Source organism: Camelina sativa, chromosome 11 (assembly GCF_000633955.1).
Source record: "Camelina sativa cultivar DH55 chromosome 11, Cs, whole genome shotgun sequence".
In the NCBI taxonomy this organism is placed as follows: Eukaryota; Viridiplantae; Streptophyta; class Magnoliopsida; order Brassicales; family Brassicaceae; genus Camelina; species Camelina sativa.
In genome coordinates, this window is record NC_025695.1 from 4,038,612 (window position 1) to 4,057,321 (window position 18,710).

The 18,710-nt window shown below is 34.7% G+C and overlaps 3 protein-coding genes, 1 long non-coding RNA gene and 1 pseudogene across 4 annotated transcripts; all 5 read left to right on the forward strand.

Moving 5' to 3' along the window:
• LOC104721521 lies at positions 352 to 4,134 on the forward strand (annotated as a pseudogene).
• LOC104721522 lies at positions 5,749 to 7,010 on the forward strand. Its single transcript, XR_757035.1, has 3 exons — positions 5,749 to 5,980; positions 6,110 to 6,316; positions 6,701 to 7,010. It is a non-coding gene; the product is annotated as an uncharacterized LOC104721522 (long non-coding RNA).
• Positions 7,430 to 9,016, forward strand: LOC104721523. Its single transcript, XM_010439524.2, has 3 exons — positions 7,430 to 7,769; positions 8,273 to 8,431; positions 8,525 to 9,016. The coding sequence occupies exons 1-3, from the start codon at positions 7,500 to 7,502 to the stop codon at positions 8,879 to 8,881; spliced, it is 786 nt and encodes a 261-aa protein (XP_010437826.1). The 5' UTR covers positions 7,430 to 7,499; the 3' UTR covers positions 8,882 to 9,016.
• Positions 13,026 to 14,855, forward strand: LOC104721524 (probable protein phosphatase 2C 61). Its single transcript, XM_010439526.2, has 5 exons — positions 13,026 to 13,314; positions 13,447 to 13,701; positions 13,813 to 13,930; positions 14,018 to 14,241; positions 14,528 to 14,855. Exons 1-5 carry the CDS (start codon positions 13,126 to 13,128, stop codon positions 14,720 to 14,722), a joined length of 981 nt encoding a protein of 326 aa, XP_010437828.1. The 5' UTR covers positions 13,026 to 13,125; the 3' UTR covers positions 14,723 to 14,855.
• LOC104721525 (vacuolar-processing enzyme gamma-isozyme) lies at positions 15,834 to 18,692 on the forward strand. Its single transcript, XM_010439527.2, has 9 exons — positions 15,834 to 16,161; positions 16,307 to 16,471; positions 16,571 to 16,727; positions 16,810 to 16,895; positions 16,977 to 17,176; positions 17,271 to 17,319; positions 17,415 to 17,624; positions 17,717 to 17,923; positions 18,272 to 18,692. Exons 1-9 carry the CDS (start codon positions 15,943 to 15,945, stop codon positions 18,452 to 18,454), a joined length of 1,476 nt encoding a protein of 491 aa, XP_010437829.1. The 5' UTR covers positions 15,834 to 15,942; the 3' UTR covers positions 18,455 to 18,692.

The following is an 18,710-nucleotide window of genomic DNA, read 5'->3' on the forward strand; positions in this document are numbered from 1 at the left end:
CCTCTTATGAAGCTCATCATTATGAAAAAAGAACTATGCAACCAATGGAGATATTATTCATATTAACTTTTTTTCTTTCTATAAAGTATTCATAAAAACTGCAAATACAACAAACATTAAAAAAAATTGAAAAACTAAGTAAAACTTAAAAAAAAAAAACTCATCATTTGAAAATTAAGCATACACATTTTACATATGGAAACAAACAAATGGACTGAAATAGAGAGACTAATAACAATATCACGTAGCAAATGGCGTCGTATTATGGTTTGACTGGTGTCGTCCTTGGTCAACTAACAAAAACGCAGCGTTTTCGTCTCGTACGGACACACACCTCTCAATTAGAAAGTATAGTGTCACACTGAAGGAAAGAAAGTGTAAAGACGGTACCTTTGACGACGGCGAATGGAAGACAACGGAGCGGCCATGACCGGAGGTATAGCGTCTCGAGACACGGCGAAACCTAGCGAGGACATACTCATCTGCGTCGATGTCGATGTGGAATCGACGGTGGAGATGAAGACCACAGATGCTAACGGTAGGCCTCTGAACAGGCTAGAGTGCGTCAAGCTAGCCATTACTCGCTTCATTCACGACAAGCTCGACACGAATCCCAATCATCGTTTTGCTTTCGCTACCCTCTCCAAGTCAGCCGCTTGGGTAATAATACTTTCTCCCCCGAGCTCTCTTTTATGTTAGGTTGCTTTTGCTTTTTGAGTATGCATGGTCCTTAGATGACAAATTTGGTGGAATTTGTGATGTTCATTGGAAAGGTGTTTCTTTTGTGTTGAGAGAATCATATAGCTTCACTAGTGACTGCTAAAGTTTAGGTTTTTTTTTATATGTTTCAGCTTAAAAAGGAATTCACCAGTGATGCTGAATCTGCTGTTGCTTCTTTAAGAGAAATGTCAGCTACTAAATCCTCTGGTCCAGCGTATCTCACTCTTCTGTTCCAGGAAGCTGCTCAGCAAGCCAAAACTTCCAAAGCAAACCAAAGTTTGAGAGTGGTAAGTTTTGTTTTGTGCAATAACTATCTCCTCTAGCCACAGCCTGGAGTTTCACTGATTGATTTCGTGTATGTATGCTCTTCAGATTCTCATATACTGCAGGTCATCCGTGATACCAACACACGATTGGCCAGTAAACCAGAAGCTTTTCACATTGGATGTTTTGTACCTACACGACAGGCCGGGTCCTGATAACTCTCCTCACGATGTGTATGACTCTCTTGTTGATGCTATAAAGCGTGTTTCGAAGCATGAAGGTTACATCTTTGGGAGCGGTCATGGGCTTTCGCAGTCTGTTTTCAAGCGTATGTCAACGCTGTTATCACATCCTTCTCAAAGATGTGCTCAAGCTGATCTCCTCAAGCCCCCTGCAAAGAAGGTAACTGCGGTTAAGGTGTCAATTGCTTGTATGTCTTTCCTCTTGTTGTGCTGTTACAGATATTCTTTAATTTTGTTTCAGCCAGCTGTTTCCTGTGATAAGCCAGCCTCAGATTTAAAAAGAGCAGCGAAGGAACCGTTAGAAAAAACTACAACTACAAACACAAAGAGAATACACAGCCTAGGCAATGCGAAAGTATGTTTTTGTTCTTTTCACGTATTTTAACTGTTGCTCATATAAAATACTAGGAAACACCATGGTTTACCAATTGCGAATTGCAGTAATAACTATTCATGGTTTTTGAGCTTCTTATTATCTTCATATCGGAGATATAATTTTCTTGAACATCTATTGTTTTATCTTTTAGTTTTATCCATACTAGTTTCATTTGCTCTGGACGAGTTAAACAAAAAAAATTGTAGACTCATGCTTAATCACTTCCTTGACAGGCATCTGATGGCAAAAACTATGGTGAAAATTTAGTTGGGTCGAGGGTCAAAATCTGGTGGCCTTTGGATAACGCGTCAGCACTTTTTATTTTCTTCTTTAATATACTGCTTTGATTTATTTATTCTTTCTGTGCTGTGTATGATCCTTTAATAGCTGAATCTGGACTAGCACCTCGGATGTTTGCATTTCTGTCGACTACGCCTGTAAATGAGTATTGGATGTTTACCACAGGTATTATGAAGCTGTGGTCAGTACATATTATTCTGCTAAAGGGATACATCGGGTAAAGCCAATTATATCAGTCTCCTACATAACTATTTCGTTGGTTGTTGGTGAATCATTAGCCTACTCCTAAGTGATACACATTTGTTTCATGTGATCTAGGTCATTGCTAGTATCTTATATTTGTTATAACCTGCTGCTGCTATGTTTGTTTTCAGGTTCGTTATGTTGATGGAGATGAAGAAAGCTTGAATATGAGAACTGAAAAGTGGTATTTTGTGAATAAATCAAAATTTTTAAAGGTGGGGAATTTATAATCTCTCATCTCTGGGTTTTCTGTTTTGTTTCATTCTCCAGATTGTTTTAAGATTCCACATTTTCTGTCAGCAGGATAAAGAAGCTAACCAAACGAGATGTAATGAAGAAGCCTCCACAATGTAAGTATTACTTCTCCAGTTCCGGTGTTTTTGTGTCGGTGGAATCTAGATATGAACTGTTGTTATGACATAAACTCGCTGTTCTTGTGATGATGCTGGAATAGTTAATGTTTCTTCATGCAGGCCCCAGAAGAAGAAAGCTAAGACAAGCAAGGAACAGTCAACTAATCAGCAATCGAAGATGCTTTCACCGTTTCCACCTATCGTTAAAAAGGATGATAAGGTCATACATGGATAGGTTACCATTTTTATTCAGCAACCAAGCAACCAATCTCTTTTGTTTAAGTCTTTTCACTTATTGTCTTCAGGTTCCCCAAATATCACAGAGGCAGGCAAAACAAGTTCTCAGTAGCTGTGCTGGCCAGCTCAAAAAGTATCTGACAGAAGCGGTGAAATCGTCGAGCGTCTCCTTGGATAAGCACAGTGATATAGTGGATTCAATGTGTGAAGGGGCACTTGATGCTTTGAAGCAAAAAGAAGTTGTTTCTAATATAAAAGAAGTAAGCTCTCTCACCTGTACTGTATCAAACTATCTATTCTTGTTTGTAGAAATTATACTTGCGTCATGTGACTCACACGAGTGAAGGTGATTTTTGAGTACCTATGCTTCCTGAAATCAGCATTATAACACTGAATTCGAAATGTGTAAAAGAAGATGAATGTCTTCCTCGCTTATGTTGGAAGTAGATTGTTAACTGTAAACATATTTTCACCTATGAGCAGGAACAACAGAAAGCAGCAGAAGTTTCTACCCACGAGTTAAATTGTGTACCTGAGAGGAACCTGGAGCATTCATTGAGTTTTTGTGCTCATGATTCATCTGTCAATGCAGCTATTTCTTCTATGATGAGAATGGACATAAGGCTGGGTCCCCGCGACGTGAAACAGTGGCTATTGGAGGAGTAACGACTCAAGAAAGGGAAATCCTTAGGATGGTTCAACAACCAGTGACTGAAGAAGAGGTTCTTGCAGATACTGAGACTCAGACACACAAGCGAGCTCGAGTTGAAAGCTCCAGCCTTCATAAAGCTGTTGGGGAGATGGATAAGAAAGCTGCAGAAGGAGAACCCTCTTGCCGTTCTCACAAATCTAGTGCTGAGCGTGCAGAAGTGCATCCCAAGAAAATCACTCAATCTTGCTGCGTCACACAACAGCTGGCTAAGGTGAAACAGAGCATTAAAGACACTATAGCCATTTTGTAAGACAGTTTCGCTCCGAGCTGGAGACAAAGGAACAGAGCATTGTAGACACACTAAGCATTGTACGACAGTTCCGTTCTGAGATGGAGAAAAAGGAAGACGATCTTGAAGATTCACTCCTGGAAATTGACGTGTTAGGTTTGTGATCTGAACGCACGCTAGTTCTTTTTAGTGTGTATTATTTTGATTCTAGGTCTCTGATAATGTGATGTTGTTGTAATAAATAGGGAGAAGATATTGGAAATCAACAAAATCCTCAGCTGAAGATCATCATCATGAAGTGGACCTCAAACTATCCTTTTTTGTTTTGGTATCCTAAACGACGATGGAGTTAAGTAGTTGACCAGAGAGAGGTCTTTTTTTTGTATAGCGTTATCTCTCATCCTCCAAGTCTAAAAACAGTTGATTTTGGGATTTTTAAGGCAAAAGATGAAAGTAGGGCTGGGCAAAATAACTGATAACCAAATAACCAATCAAACCGAACTGAAGTTTCTCAAATAGTCAAACGGTTAGTAAAATGCTAAATCTAAACTAACCGAAACCAAACTGAACCGACAATTAAATGGTTAACCGAAATATTCGAAAACCTAGAAAGTACTAAAATAAACTGAATATTATGCAAAACTATAAAATAAACTTAAAATATTAATTATTTCTAGATTCAAAACAATTAAATACTTTAAATAATCAATATATTTAAATGTTATTATTTTGAATTTACAAAGTTAAATACTATTTTGTAAAATCAAATCAATATTTTTCCCCCTTTTCATATTTTTGTTATTGTATTCTTGGTTAATTTCAGTTATAATCAGTTATTTTTGGTTATATTAGTTTTATTTGGTTAATTTCAATATAATTTATATTAGTTATGATTACCTATTCAACTAAACGAACTGAAACCGAATCAAACCAAACCAAAATATCCAAATAATTATTATATTAATATATCCAAATTAAACAAACCAAATACAATCGAACCAAAACCGAATGTCCAGGCGGAAAATAAACAATAGCATCCAAAGATCGTTGGTTCTTTTAGGAACCACTTTTGATGAGTTAACAAAATTCGTAGGAGCCCAATTGTTGCAGCCAAAGACTTCACATCGATTGAACCAAAAGAAAGCACCAATAAAGTGATTAATCTCAATTAAGTTATTAGTTAAGGATTCTTTTTATCCTAAGTGATCAAAAAAAGTTCAAAACGTTGGATTAGCGTTCATAATTAAACTAACGAAAAAATAAAATTGGTTACTAACGAAAATATAATGATAATCCATAATCAAACTATTTGTATTAAATGAATGCAATATTGTACAGTAGATAAGGCTCGCATTCATATGAAGGTAAAAACCAATAAATAAATTGATAATAATTTAAGTATAAATAATGATTATTTGTACATTTTAATGATTTTTAAAAACATATTTAAAATTTACTATATCTATTTTTAATATAATTTAACAATTTGTACCATCATAATAAAACATATTTTAATTTTTAAATACTTTATTTTAAATGGATTTTAGCTACAAAATTATATTAAACACAATCTATGCATCTTAGTCTATATCATAATAAGAATTGGAATATATGACAATAAACAAAAAGTAATTATTAAACAAAAGGAAAACCACTAATTTTTTTATAAAACCAACATTTGCTAATATATATATATATATATATATATATATATATATATATATATATATATATATATATATATATATATATATATATATATATATATATATATATATATATATATATATATATATATATATATATATATATATATATATATATATATATATATATATATATATATATATATATATATATATATATATATATATATATATATATATATATATATATATATATATATATATATATATATATATATATATATATATATATATATATATATATCGTTGTCCTAAGTAATAATTTAGGTCATGTAAAAAAAAATAAAAAAATAGATATGCATAATACGTTAACATATGCGTTGAATTACCTAAACATATACATATATATATATGGATTAGCTTGGAGATAAAAAAAAAAAAATTGTTGGTCGATTGTTTTTTTTGTTCTTCCTCTCCCTCTCTCTCGAAATTGCGAATTGACAATCAAAGGAGATAGAATCGGAGAAGATTTGGGTTGGATTAGATTGAATCGGAGGAGATTGAAACGACCACGTCTCACTGTTCTTTCTCTTCCTCTCTCTCTCTCTCTCTCTCTCTCTCTCTCTCTCTCTAAACGCAAATCTCTGGGTTCTCACAAGTGAGTTTGATTGATCTCATCTATGTGTTTGTGGAAATGCCTCAATGAGTGATTTTTTTTTTTTAGTGTCTTTTGTCTTTGGTTTATATAGAGGTTGATTGATGGCTTCTGGGTTTGGAAATGTTACAGGTAAAGGCAAGAGATTTTATGAAGACAGATGGTTGCGGCAAAAGAGAACAAGTTTCTGACAGTGGCACCTTTCGTGTGCGTGAAGTGATGATCTGAAGTTCCGGGAAGCAGGAAGAGGTTGCATTGTGTTTGATGCCTTTGCTCACAATGATGTCACGGTGGTGTTCAGACAGAATGTGGTGACTCAACAATACCATTATAAGAAAGGTAATAGTCGTCATTACATTGTGATCATTGGTAGCAATAGGAATCGTAGGTTGAAGATTTAGGTAGATGGGAAATCTGTGGTAGATGAGGAAGCTTATGATCTCTGTCGTTGTTCTTTGGAGTTTGAGAGTTACTGGTTTAGTATCTATGATGGGTTGATTAGCATTGGTAAAGGTCGGTATTCGTTTCAGAACCTGATAGATTGGATCTACTGTTGGTGAAGTGATTATTAGACGCCATGGTCTAAATAATAACAATATCCACTTAACATCGGTGTCATGTAGTCATAGCTTGCCAAAGTAATGAAAACGGATAGTATACAGATTGACCATTTGGTTGTATCCACCGACGGGTGAATCTTGTTTTGTTTGATCATGAATACAGGTGACCTTCATGCCATATGTGATGAAGAAGGGTCGAGGGAGACACTCCAAGAGAAAGAAGCATTAAGCCCGGTTGTTAAAGCTCTTGTTAACCCCGACGGAGCAATGAGAGACATTCGCGAAGGTGAGAATCTCTTTTTGGGTAGCAGTTCTGATGTACATGTACATAGTGGTTCTCAGTTTTTGTTTATTCTCAATGAACATCCAGATGTTTACAAATGGGATGAGTGAAAGCCATTCATCAACGATTCTCTCATTTTAATTTCAAAAAACTATATTTTAAAAAATAAGAAACTCAAAATTATATCTCATATTGGGGAAGATAACTTTAATTAGGAGATTAGTGGTTCTTATTTTTAATACAGTATATAATATATTCATTAAAAATTCAAACAGTACATAAGAGGCTCAAAACTAAAACCCCAAATGGGGACGCTCTTAGTTGTTATATAGAGATGAATTTTTATAATTTTTTTTCTTTTAAGACATTTTCTTATAATTATTTTTATACTTACTAAGAATTGTTAAAACTAAATTTTTTATTTTCTATATAGCAAAATCTCTAATCATTAAAATTGACACATGTAACGATCGTATCAGTTACAAACTTTGAAAATCTATATTAGTAGATAACTGATATTAAAAAAACAAAATCCATCAAATTAAGAACCACAATACGACGTCGGATATTAGTTTGAGTCTATTGCCGAAACGCATCGTTTTAACATCTCGGACGAACAAAATAACAAAAAAAACGACAAGGAGAGAAATTTCAAAGAAGATCGACGACGGCGAAGGGGATGGAGGAAGACAGAGTGGGCGCCGTGACCGGAGGTGTAGCGAGTCGATACGCGCTGAAACAGGGGCGTATAAAAAACGAAGACATACTGATATGTATAGACGTAGATGCGGAATCGATGGCGGAGATGAAGACGACGGGAACAAATGGTAGGCCTTTGATTAGGATGGAATGCGTCAAGCAAGCCGTTATCCTCTTCATCCACAATAAGCTCTCCATCAATCCTGATCATCGCTTTGCTTTCGCTACTCTCTCCAAATCAGCCGCTTGGGTATATCTTTCTCTCTCTCCGATTCTATTTGTATGTGAGATTGATTCAATTCAATGTCGTCGCCTCTTCAATCAATTTTGGGGGGTTTCTCTTGATTTTTGTGTATTCTCCTCAAAGTTTGAATTTTTAGCTGAGAAATTTGGAATCTTGACTTTGCTTGTGAGTTTCTCTGTTCTTCTTCCTAGAGGATGTAACTGAATTGTTTGGTCTGCTTGATTTTGTTTCCCTTTTGTTGCTTTTGTTGGTTTAAACAGAGGCCTTCATTTCTCACTTCTCAGAAGCAGATAGTATTTTGCGACAGTGGGAACATTTTTTTGAGTGTTGCATCATAATTCATTTTGTTCTTTGATGGTTTTTTCCACTTGAGATTGGTGTTCTTTGTACTATTTGTACCCTCTAGATGTGTTAAGAGAATCGCATTTGATGCTCCACTAGTGGATGTTGTTTGGTCTGTCTTTTCGTTTTCATTTGATTTGAACGTTTGAGGTCTTTTATGTTTCCAGCTTAAAAAGGATTTCACCAGCAATGCTGAATCTGCTGTTGCTTCCTTAAGAGGATTGTCACCTAATAAAACCTCTAGTCGAGCGGATCTCACACTTCTCTTCCGGGCTGCGGCTCAGGAAGCCAAAATTTCCAGAGCACAAAATCGAATTTTCAGGGTGGTAAGTTTTTATGCTTCGCAAATACAATGTTTCCTCTAGCCACAGACTGAAAAAAAAAACCTCTTTTACTGACTCTGTTACGTTCTTCTGCAGATTCTCATATACTGCAGGTCATCAATGAGACCAACCCATGGTTGGCCCTTAAACCAGAAGCTCTTCACATTGGATGTTATGTATCTGCATGACAAGCCAAGTCCTGATAATTGTCCTCAAGATGTGTATGACTCTCTCGTCGATGCTGTAGAACATGTTTCAGAGTATGAAGGTTACATCTTTGAGAGTGGTCAAGGGCTTGCACGGTCTGTTTTCAAGCCCATGTCAATGTTGTTATCTCATCCTCAACAAAGATGTGCTCAAGATGATCTTGACATCCCCAGGTCTCTTGCAAAGAAGGTGCCTGTGACTGAGGCGACAAATGCTGTAGATCATCACAATGGGAACAATATTTAGATCATAAGCTAATGAAAACACTGTTACTCAAAAACAGTGACAACTTGTATCTTGTATCTTTTTGGTTATGATATGGTTGTAAGTTTCGCATGTGGAAAAATAATTACTCAAAAACTAGTGACAACTTGTTCTAAATCCATCAAGTAAGAAACTCAAATGTCCAAATGAATATAAATGATTTTCTTATTTTTGACAGACCTCAACTCAAGTCCTTAAGGGCTTTAATCAAATGTGTTGCAAGCTATCTTATTATAAAAGAATATATATATACACCAAGGTGATGACTTATATGTCTAATAGCTTCTAAATAATCGAATTATGTGAACCAACTCTTATCTTTTATCCCGATAAGCATATCAGCAAACTCTTCATATGAATAAAATACATAGATGATACACAGAGTACAATACGTCATTTTGTGCCGGATCGGCCGACTAAATAATTATTTTCATATGATTTATTTTGTCGCAGTTAATTGTTTCATACATGATTGTACATATTATATGGGATATCTTAGTTTATGGGAATGTGTGGCTGTGAGAACGAGAAGCTAAGAAATTTTAAAAATCGTTTTGAATATTGCAAAGTCAACACATTAATCAAGTTGTTTGAAAACAAATGTATTTTTTTTCTTTAAAACAATAATCTTATTGTTAATTTTGCCATCTCATGTCAGTAGACAGTATGACATACAATTTTAAATTTGATTAGGGAGTATAACAGCCGTAAATTAATGTGTGTGATCTAGGTTTGGCCAAAAAGACATTTATGTGCGAGTGATATGGTTGCCACTTGCCACCGAATTTAAGCAAAGTGGCTGTCATATTTTCCATAGGCATGGTTATCACTACTGATGTTTGTATTAGTGTATCTATACTTCGATGTTGAGCTTTTAATCATTTTCATTTTTGGTCTTTAATTTGATAATCAGTTTTTTTTCTTTGTCGTCACTCGTCACTTAAAAATATCATGAGAGATATTTAATTTAATTCTATTATGATGAATGGATAATATTTAGTGATTTAAATGTGATGTTTTTAATTATTAGATAGATGTTATATTGAAGAGATCGTGATTTCAAGGTTTTGAAAGAAAAAAAAACAAAAACAAAAAACTCTTCACGTTGACGTTATTACCAAATTATGAAAACAAATACATGCAACAATTTCGCCTTCTCTTGAGTTTACCTTATATCTAAAGCAATAATCATTATTTTATTCTCTGTATTATTACTTAACGGACCATATCAGTATGTCACCATGACTTTAGAATAATCTATAAATATATGTTTTAAAACATAAAATAAAAAAGAATGTTCTCATGCATGTGACTTGTGGGTTTAAGATGACGATGACTCAGATGGTTTGTCATTTTTGTAGGCCTTTGGGTAGTCAAGTTTACTGTTTCATTTTTATGTGATGCATACAAAGAAGACGTCTAAGAAGTCGCTTTGAAAGCAAGGCTCGTTCAACTTGAAGATATAATCTAACGTGTATCTACCGAAATGGTATATGAGGCCAAGCTAAGACAGAAGCTTAAAAGCTGAATATATATGTGGTGCAATTTGGAGTAACTTTGTTGCTAGCTTTGAGAAGCTACATGCAAAGGTGTACTCACGTATCACCTTTAAGTAAGTGGCTGTTGACATATCAATAGTTCAATACGATATCGATAGGCCACTGAAATTTAATTAAGTAACTGCTGAAAATTAAAATTTCCCATAGGCTTCTTGTTAATGATATGTAGATTAGAAATTCTAATCAATTTTCCATTTTTTTATATTAAGATATCAACGTCCAATTTGATAATTTTTTTATAAAGTTGCAAATATAAGTTGACATTTCGTGTTTTGAAATGTGATATATCTAATTATTGGATGAACATTTATATTGATGAGACCGTCATTGCCTGATCTTCAATGTTTCTTTGGGATTTTGAATAACTATAATATCAAACGACGGATATAATATATTTCATCAAAAATACATTCCCTTATCCAGAAGAAAATTCTTCACGTTGCACGTTACGAAATTATGTAAACAAATGCATCCAATGAGTGGATCCTTACAGCCCCCCCGAAGCAACATTTTTGTTGGCATCTTATGTCTTCCGTCTTACTGTATTACTATTAGCTAATGAACCAGGTCATGATCAGGACTTTGAGATAACCTAAAAATATATCAAAACATAAAAATAGAAATTAAAGAATGTTGCCATGCATATGGCTTGTGGGTTTAGGATGACGATGCCAACATGTACGGCATTCGTTATCTCGCCAGCGCTCTTTTGTACGGCCTAACTTTAATAGAATATGAAAAACAACGAATTTTAATAACGTTTGACTAAATTATTAAATTCGGAATCCGTTTTATGCAAGATTGGAATCCTACAAGATGACACATCATGTGCCTTTCTAATTGAGTAGCGGGGTAGTCTATGAGAATAAAACAAAATTTTAAATTAATGTCTATTCGTTTGTAAATTTGACTTTAAATCTCACGAACATAAAAATTTACTAGACGTTATATATACTGTATTAATCTTACCAAAAAAAATCCAAAGTTCCATATATATATAGTTGGTAAATTAGTTCACAATCTAATTTATGGAAACAAACTTAAAATACCAGTAAATTGCTTTCAAAATAACGTATAGTTAAAATTAAAGATATATATATATATATAATATATTGTATTTCTGAATAAGTGACCAACTAGGTCATTAATGTATAAAAGAAGTATAAAACATTATTGATAAAAAGGATGTGAGAGTTGACCCGGTTGTATCGTTTGATATGTCCAAAAGGTCAGGAGAAGCTGGCCTAATTAGAAATTTACAAATACATACGTCACTTTTGTTTTTTTAATACTCTTTTCGTTTACAAAAGTGCGAAATTTAATATTAATGTAATTCATTATTTTAATATTTTAAAAACTATAATAATGCAACACAACTAAAAATATTGGAGAGAAAATTAACCATATCACCCATACCATTTACTACGTTGTAAGTTTGTAACATATAAAATAAAACGAATATTGATAACGTTTACATGATCACCTGTAAGACGCTAACTTTTCGTATCGTCGTCGCAAATAATCTCCATCGGTTATGAATAACAACACTTGCAAGAAACGTTGGAGCGCGTATACAGTATAACTATGTCAATTCGGAAGTATCTCTTGTAAAATAATAAGTTGAACTGTATACATTAAAAAAAAAACAAAAAAGAGTTGTTTAAAGTCAATCTCTAATTTTCAGAGTTTGCTTAAGCGTTACTAAAACTTTGAAAGATCAATACTGTTATGTTCAATAAGTATACTTATAGATTGATCTGTCAGGTTTTAATTGGTCTAATCTAGTTATTATACTCCAATTCTCTATTTTCTTCTTTCTTATGTACATATACTTAATTAGCAAGCTTTTGGCATATGTGGATACATGATTCTTCCTTTAATTAATTACATATTTGACAGCAGAAAATTAGTAGGAATTAAATATTTGACGCGTCTAAACTTGTGGGCAATGACACAGCAGAACAAGAATCCCCGTCGGTAAATTTTTGTTGATAACTTGAAACTTGAAACTTGAAACTCTTGTTAATATTCTCGAATAAATCAAATTAGTAGTTTAATCAAGATACTAATCACACCACGTCATGTGCCCTTTCAACTGAATATTGGGATAGTCCGGAGAGTTTTTTCAACTTTATTGATTAATTGTAAATTGTTATACGTTGTCACTGCCACCAATTGCCTTACAATTACACAAGCTATATTAAATTCTTAATTTACTATGTCAAATGATTCGGTTTCTCATTTAGTCGACACACAACTTCCCTGTATTCTTTAATTCTAATTGGCGGCAACGATTCATTTTTAAATTCTTTATTTTGGCAGGTAATCAAATATATATGATTAACAAAAAGATTCAATAATTTTTTTAAAATGGTTATATATAATATAGAGTATAGATCGACCGCCTCTGAATTGAATTATTCTTCCTTAATGCCTAAAGATACAAGTCATCGGAATGAATATATATATTTAACCATGTGAAATATAAAACTAATGTATTTATATATTCCTAAATAAGATTCACAAAAGGCTATAAAACTGGGGTTATATGCAATAAGCAAAGTCGTGTATCAAACTCTTTCATTTGTTTTATCATCTCTCCTCTTACATAACAAACCAAAAAAAAAAAGAAAAAACCAAAACACAAAAAAAAAAAAGATAAGAAAAATGGGATTTTGTTCGTGTATATCCTCAGGAGGATCAACTGATCGTAATCAGATTTATGAGATAACTGATTATGGACAAGAGAATGCAGTTTTATACTCTGACCACCATGATGTTCCTCAAGGCTTTGGCTCTGTCTCTTCTTTAGCTGGAGGAAAGGGCTTGAACCAAGATGCTGCCATTCTCCACCTGGTACTCAAAATTTCTAATTCTTACCAAATAAAATCATTTTCGTCGTATAAATTAATATATATATATATATATATGTTTGTCACAACAAATAATTTGTTTTTGATGAAATGAAATGAAATGGTAAAATTGTAGGGATATGGAACAGAAGAAGGAGCGTTATGTGGAGTATTTGATGGGCATGGAGAGAAAGGTGAGTTCGTAAGCAAGATCGTAAGGAACCAGTTGCCATCTATACTCTTAGGTCATATGAATAATCATTCAGTGACTCGAGACTGGAAACTCATTTGCGAAACTACGTGTTTGGAGATGGACAAAAGAATTCTTAAAGTTAAAAAGATTCATGATTGCTCTTCTTCTGGAACTACTGCTGTTCTCGCCGTTAAACATGTAAGTTAATCATATCTTCAATGTTTCTACGGCTTCAAATTATGCCATGTTAATTATTATTCATTTTTTTTTCGAACTTTTGTATTAATAACAACAATATAAATTAAACAGGGAAATCAAGTGATGGTGGCAAATCTTGGAGACTCAAGGGCTGTGATGATTGGAACAAGCGAAAATGGAGAAACCAAGGTGGTTCAGTTGACCAATGACTTAAAGCCAAGTGTGCCAAGTAAGTTATGGAAAAAAAAAGTGATGTTGTAAACAATGATACGTACCGGTTTCATTATTGTTAAACATTTATGGATTGATATTGCAGGCGAAGCGGATAGGATAAGGAAACGAAACGGAAGGGTATTGGCTTTGGAGTCAGAACCTCACATTCTAAGAGTTTGGCTTCCAACTGAAAACCGGCCAGGCCTAGCCATGTCGCGGGCTTTTGGTGATTTCCTCCTTAAAAGCTACGGTGTCATTGCGACTCCACAAGTCTCTACGCATCAAATCACTCCCCGCGACCAATATCTAGTCCTTGCTTCAGACGGGGTACGTAAATCTACTAAACCTAAATTAGAATACTGCCAAATCCCTAAGTTCTATTTTGGTTACTACTATTAATTAAAAACAGAACCAAAATCCATGTTCTGTTGTGGCCCAACCATTTAAGGCTTTTGTTAATTATTTTATTAATCAAATTACAGTAGACCCAAACAATAGGCTAGATTGAAAGTAAAGCCCAAGTTTTAAAATAAAATATTATTAATTTAATAATAGGATGATCCAAGTTAAAAAATAATGACCCAATTTTCTTTTGTTTCTTCTTGTGTAATAGGTGTGGGATGTACTTAGTAACGAAGAGGTAGCTACGGTGGTGATGAAGTCGGAAAGTGAGGCAGGAGCGGCCAACGCCGTGGCAGAGGCGGCTACGAGTGCGTGGATCCAGAAATATCCAACGGCTAAGGTTGATGATATCTCAGTTGTGTGCCTCTCTATCAACAAAAAGCATTGTCCTCAGCCACAATTATGAATTAATAAAACCCAACTTGGTGAAAGAGAATGCAAAGAATAATGACACGACAGCTCACTCAATACTTTTATGTTTCGTAAGAGTGATCGTGACTGTGTGTATATATAAATCTATGTATACCGTTGTAAGTAAAGTCGTGTGATTATTAGGAAAAAAAAAAAGAAAGAAAAAAAAAAAGATTTTAATTAGGAATGGTGTGTCGTCGTCGTGTCGTGGGATAAAAGCAACAGAGACTGGAGACATTTTGGACACACGTCGCGGGAATCTAATGTGTAGTTTATTGGACTGGCTCAGTTCAAGTTGATTCTGTCCAGTAATAGCAGCTCTATGCATTTGATAATAACATATACCAAAATGATATTGATTTTGTCCAATATCTTATTTTTGTCAAAACACCATTAACACCAAATTATCTAACGACTCAATAATAATGGACGCCTTGAGTTTGATTGCTTATAATAGTACTATGAAGAATCAAGTTCGTAGAAGAAAACTAAGAGGCAGAAAGAAACAAAAGTCATATTGCCGAGCCGAAGTATCCAAAACAAAATATTCGTTTTCTTTTAAGGAACCTTTGCTAACAGATAGACTTGAAAGGAAAAGATTCCATATTTTGTTGCCACACAAAATTTGGCATTTTTTATTTCAGACATAAAAGAGTATGTAATAACTCAGCCGATCTTTAAAAACTAAGCCGATCTTTTAAAAATCTGAACATTATTAATAACTCAGTCATCTTGATATTGGTTTCGAGGTCATTTATACACGTTTGACATGATTACCTATTTTTCTCCTTTTACATATGATTTTCATGTTCTTCTTTTTTTATTCAGATAGTCTCCTCTTTTACTCATGAAATTTGTGAATTACAAATTTACAATGAAACAATTCAAAAATGTGACTATAATTGAATTCATGTCCTTTTTTTTATATAACAAATTAATCAATAAAAAATCATACATAATTCGCTAGCCAATGTTAAAAAAGGAAGAGCCAGCACGCAATAGAATTTATCAAAATAAGGGTAAGCAATTTATAAAACTAAATAAGTAAATATCGAAAAAAATTAAGCTTGCGTGTTTTATTATATAAACCAAACCAACCAACGTATTGTGTTCTCCAATCAGACACAAGATTCAACTAACTGAAAAAAAAAAGATTCCTATCAACATCACTCTCGTCATTCGCCGCCTGATATCCAAAAACCCCGGGCCAAAAAGATGACACGTGTCGACGTCGGCGTTCCTCTTCTCCTTCTCTTCCTTGCGCCGATCGCCGTCTCCGCCGCAAGAAACGGTCCTGACGATGTTATCAAACTCCCGTCGCAAGCTACTCGGTTCTTCCGTCCTGCTCAAGACAACGACGATGATTCTAACGCCGGTACTAGGTGGGCTGTTTTAGTCGCCGGATCGAGCGGATATGATAATTACAGGCATCAGGTACGTACTGTCTCTCGGATTCCTCTGTTTTTTTTTCTTTTATAGACCTTGTTCTGTATTTGTGCAAGTTTAGTTTAGTCAAGTTTGGCAGCTGATGAACTTATGATAGTAGTTTACTTATTGAGTTTTACTAACTTTTTTTCAGGCTGATGTATGCCATGCTTATCAACTTCTGAGGAAAGGTGGGTTGAAAGATGAGAATATTGTGGTATTCATGTATGATGATATTGCATACCATCACGCGAATCCAAGGCCTGGAACCCTTATCAACAGCCCTCATGGCAAAGATGTTTATCAAGGAGTTCCCAAGGTCTTTTTTCATTTCTTACTATCTTTTCGAGTTTTTAGTTATGTTGTTGTTGCTGTGAGTTTTACTTGATTGGTTGTTGGGATTTTTCTCGTGCGGCAGGATTACACTGGAGATGATGTTAACGTTGATAATCTATTTGCTGTCATCCTTGGAGACAAAACTGCTGTTAAAGGGGGAAGTGGCAAGGTTGTGGATAGTGGTCCAAATGATCATATCTTTATATTCTACACTGACCATGGTGGTCCTGGAATTTTAGGTGAGTTTATTAGTATAACCCAGAGACTGGATGGGATGGTTTAGATCAAAGTTAGTGATGGTTCTTTGTCTTTTATTTGCAGGCATGCCGACTTCTCCTTACTTATATGCAAATGATCTGAATGATGTTCTGAGGAAAAAACATGCTTTAGGAACCTATAAAAGCTTGGTAAATCGCCAAGGTTCCTCTGATATACTTTTGTTGTTCGTGTGACTTGTGAGTAATAATACTAAAAGGCAAAACCTGTAGGTGTTTTATCTTGAAGCTTGTGAATCTGGAAGTATCTTTGAAGGGGTTCTTCCAGAGGGTTTGAATATCTATGCCACAACTGCATCAAACGCCGAAGAAAGCAGTTGGGGTACCTATTGCCCTGGAGATGAACCTAGTCCTCCACCCGAGTATGACACTTGTTTAGGTGACTTGTACAGTGTTGCTTGGATGGAAGATAGGTAAGCTAATGAATCCTAACAAGAGTAGCAGTGTTCTATTTCTCATGTTTTATGAATCTCATGTATTGATTCTGATTTGTTTAAAATGCAACAGTGGTGTGCACAATTTACAGACTGAGACTCTGCAGCAGCAATATGAACTTGTAAGCTTCTATAGAAAGCCTGTAATGATGTAGATTAAACTTTCTCAGCTGTAAATTAGATTGTTAGCAAATAAGTGTGTCTCTGTGTGTTTCAGGTGAAAAGGAGGACTGCACCTACCGAGTATTCTTATGGTTCTCATGTCATGCAATATGGCGATGTAGGACTTAGCAAGGATCTGCTCGACCTTTATATGGGAACAAACCCTGCCAATGAAAATTTCACCTTTGTGGACGCGAATTCACTGAAGCCACCTTCAAGAGTTACAAATCAGCGTGATGCAGATCTTGTCCACTTTTGGGAAAAGGTTATTTGCCCATTCTTGTTTGCATCTTTTGGATACTCTGTGGTTTCGTGGATTACTAATAAGTTCCTTTGCATGTTATTGTTTTAATGAAGTACCGGAAAGCACCAGAAGGTTCCGCTAGGAAAACAGAAGCTCATAAGCAACTACTTGAAGTCATGTCTCACAGACTTCATGTTGACAATAGCGTGATGCTCGTTGGAAAAATCTTGTTTGGTATTTCGGATGGTCCTATAGTGCTAAACAAAGTACGTTCTGCTGGGAAACCGCTAGTCGATGACTGGAACTGCCTCAAAAATATGGTAAATAAATACGTCACTTGCCCCTTAAAGACTTTGTTGAGCCAATCTTATCATCAACCCTTATGGTTAGAATTGAAAAACGTATTGGTATAGTCATGGGATCACATCGATCATTATGTACCATGGAAAAAATCTCACAGAGGTTGGCTGTGGAGCCCAGCACTCTATATAATTAGCCACTTGCGTTGCTAGATTATGTATAGTAATCACTTCATAAATCTGGGCCATACTGATTGTGACGCAGGACTCTGTTTACTCTTATCCTATGTTTATGAAAGAGTATCAAATTACAAACTTATTGACGTTTCATATAGGGAAGAACTGTATAACCTTCTTTGTGTTGTTTAGGTGAGAGCTTTTGAGAGGCACTGTGGATCGCTGTCTCAGTACGGTATGAAGCACATGAGGTCTTTTGCAAACATCTGCAACGCAGGGATCCAAATGGAGCAAATGGAGGAGGCAGCTTCACAGGCTTGTACCACAATCCCACCTGGTCCTTGGAGCTCGCTTCACCGCGGATTCAGTGCATAAAACTCTAAACCCTCTCCGCATTTGTTTATACCACCAATCGTCATAGCCAAAATATTGTTATTTCGATTGGTATACTGCTTCAATCCATTATCCTCTATGTAAATCTCACTATCATTTCCCTCTTCAGTGTATAATTATTTTAAATTATCCATTTGCCTTGTACAAATGCTTGTAGAACTAAAGTTAATGTATAGATTATACTATAGAAGGATTGTTTATTATATAATGTTCTTGCAAATTCTCAAACTTATGGATG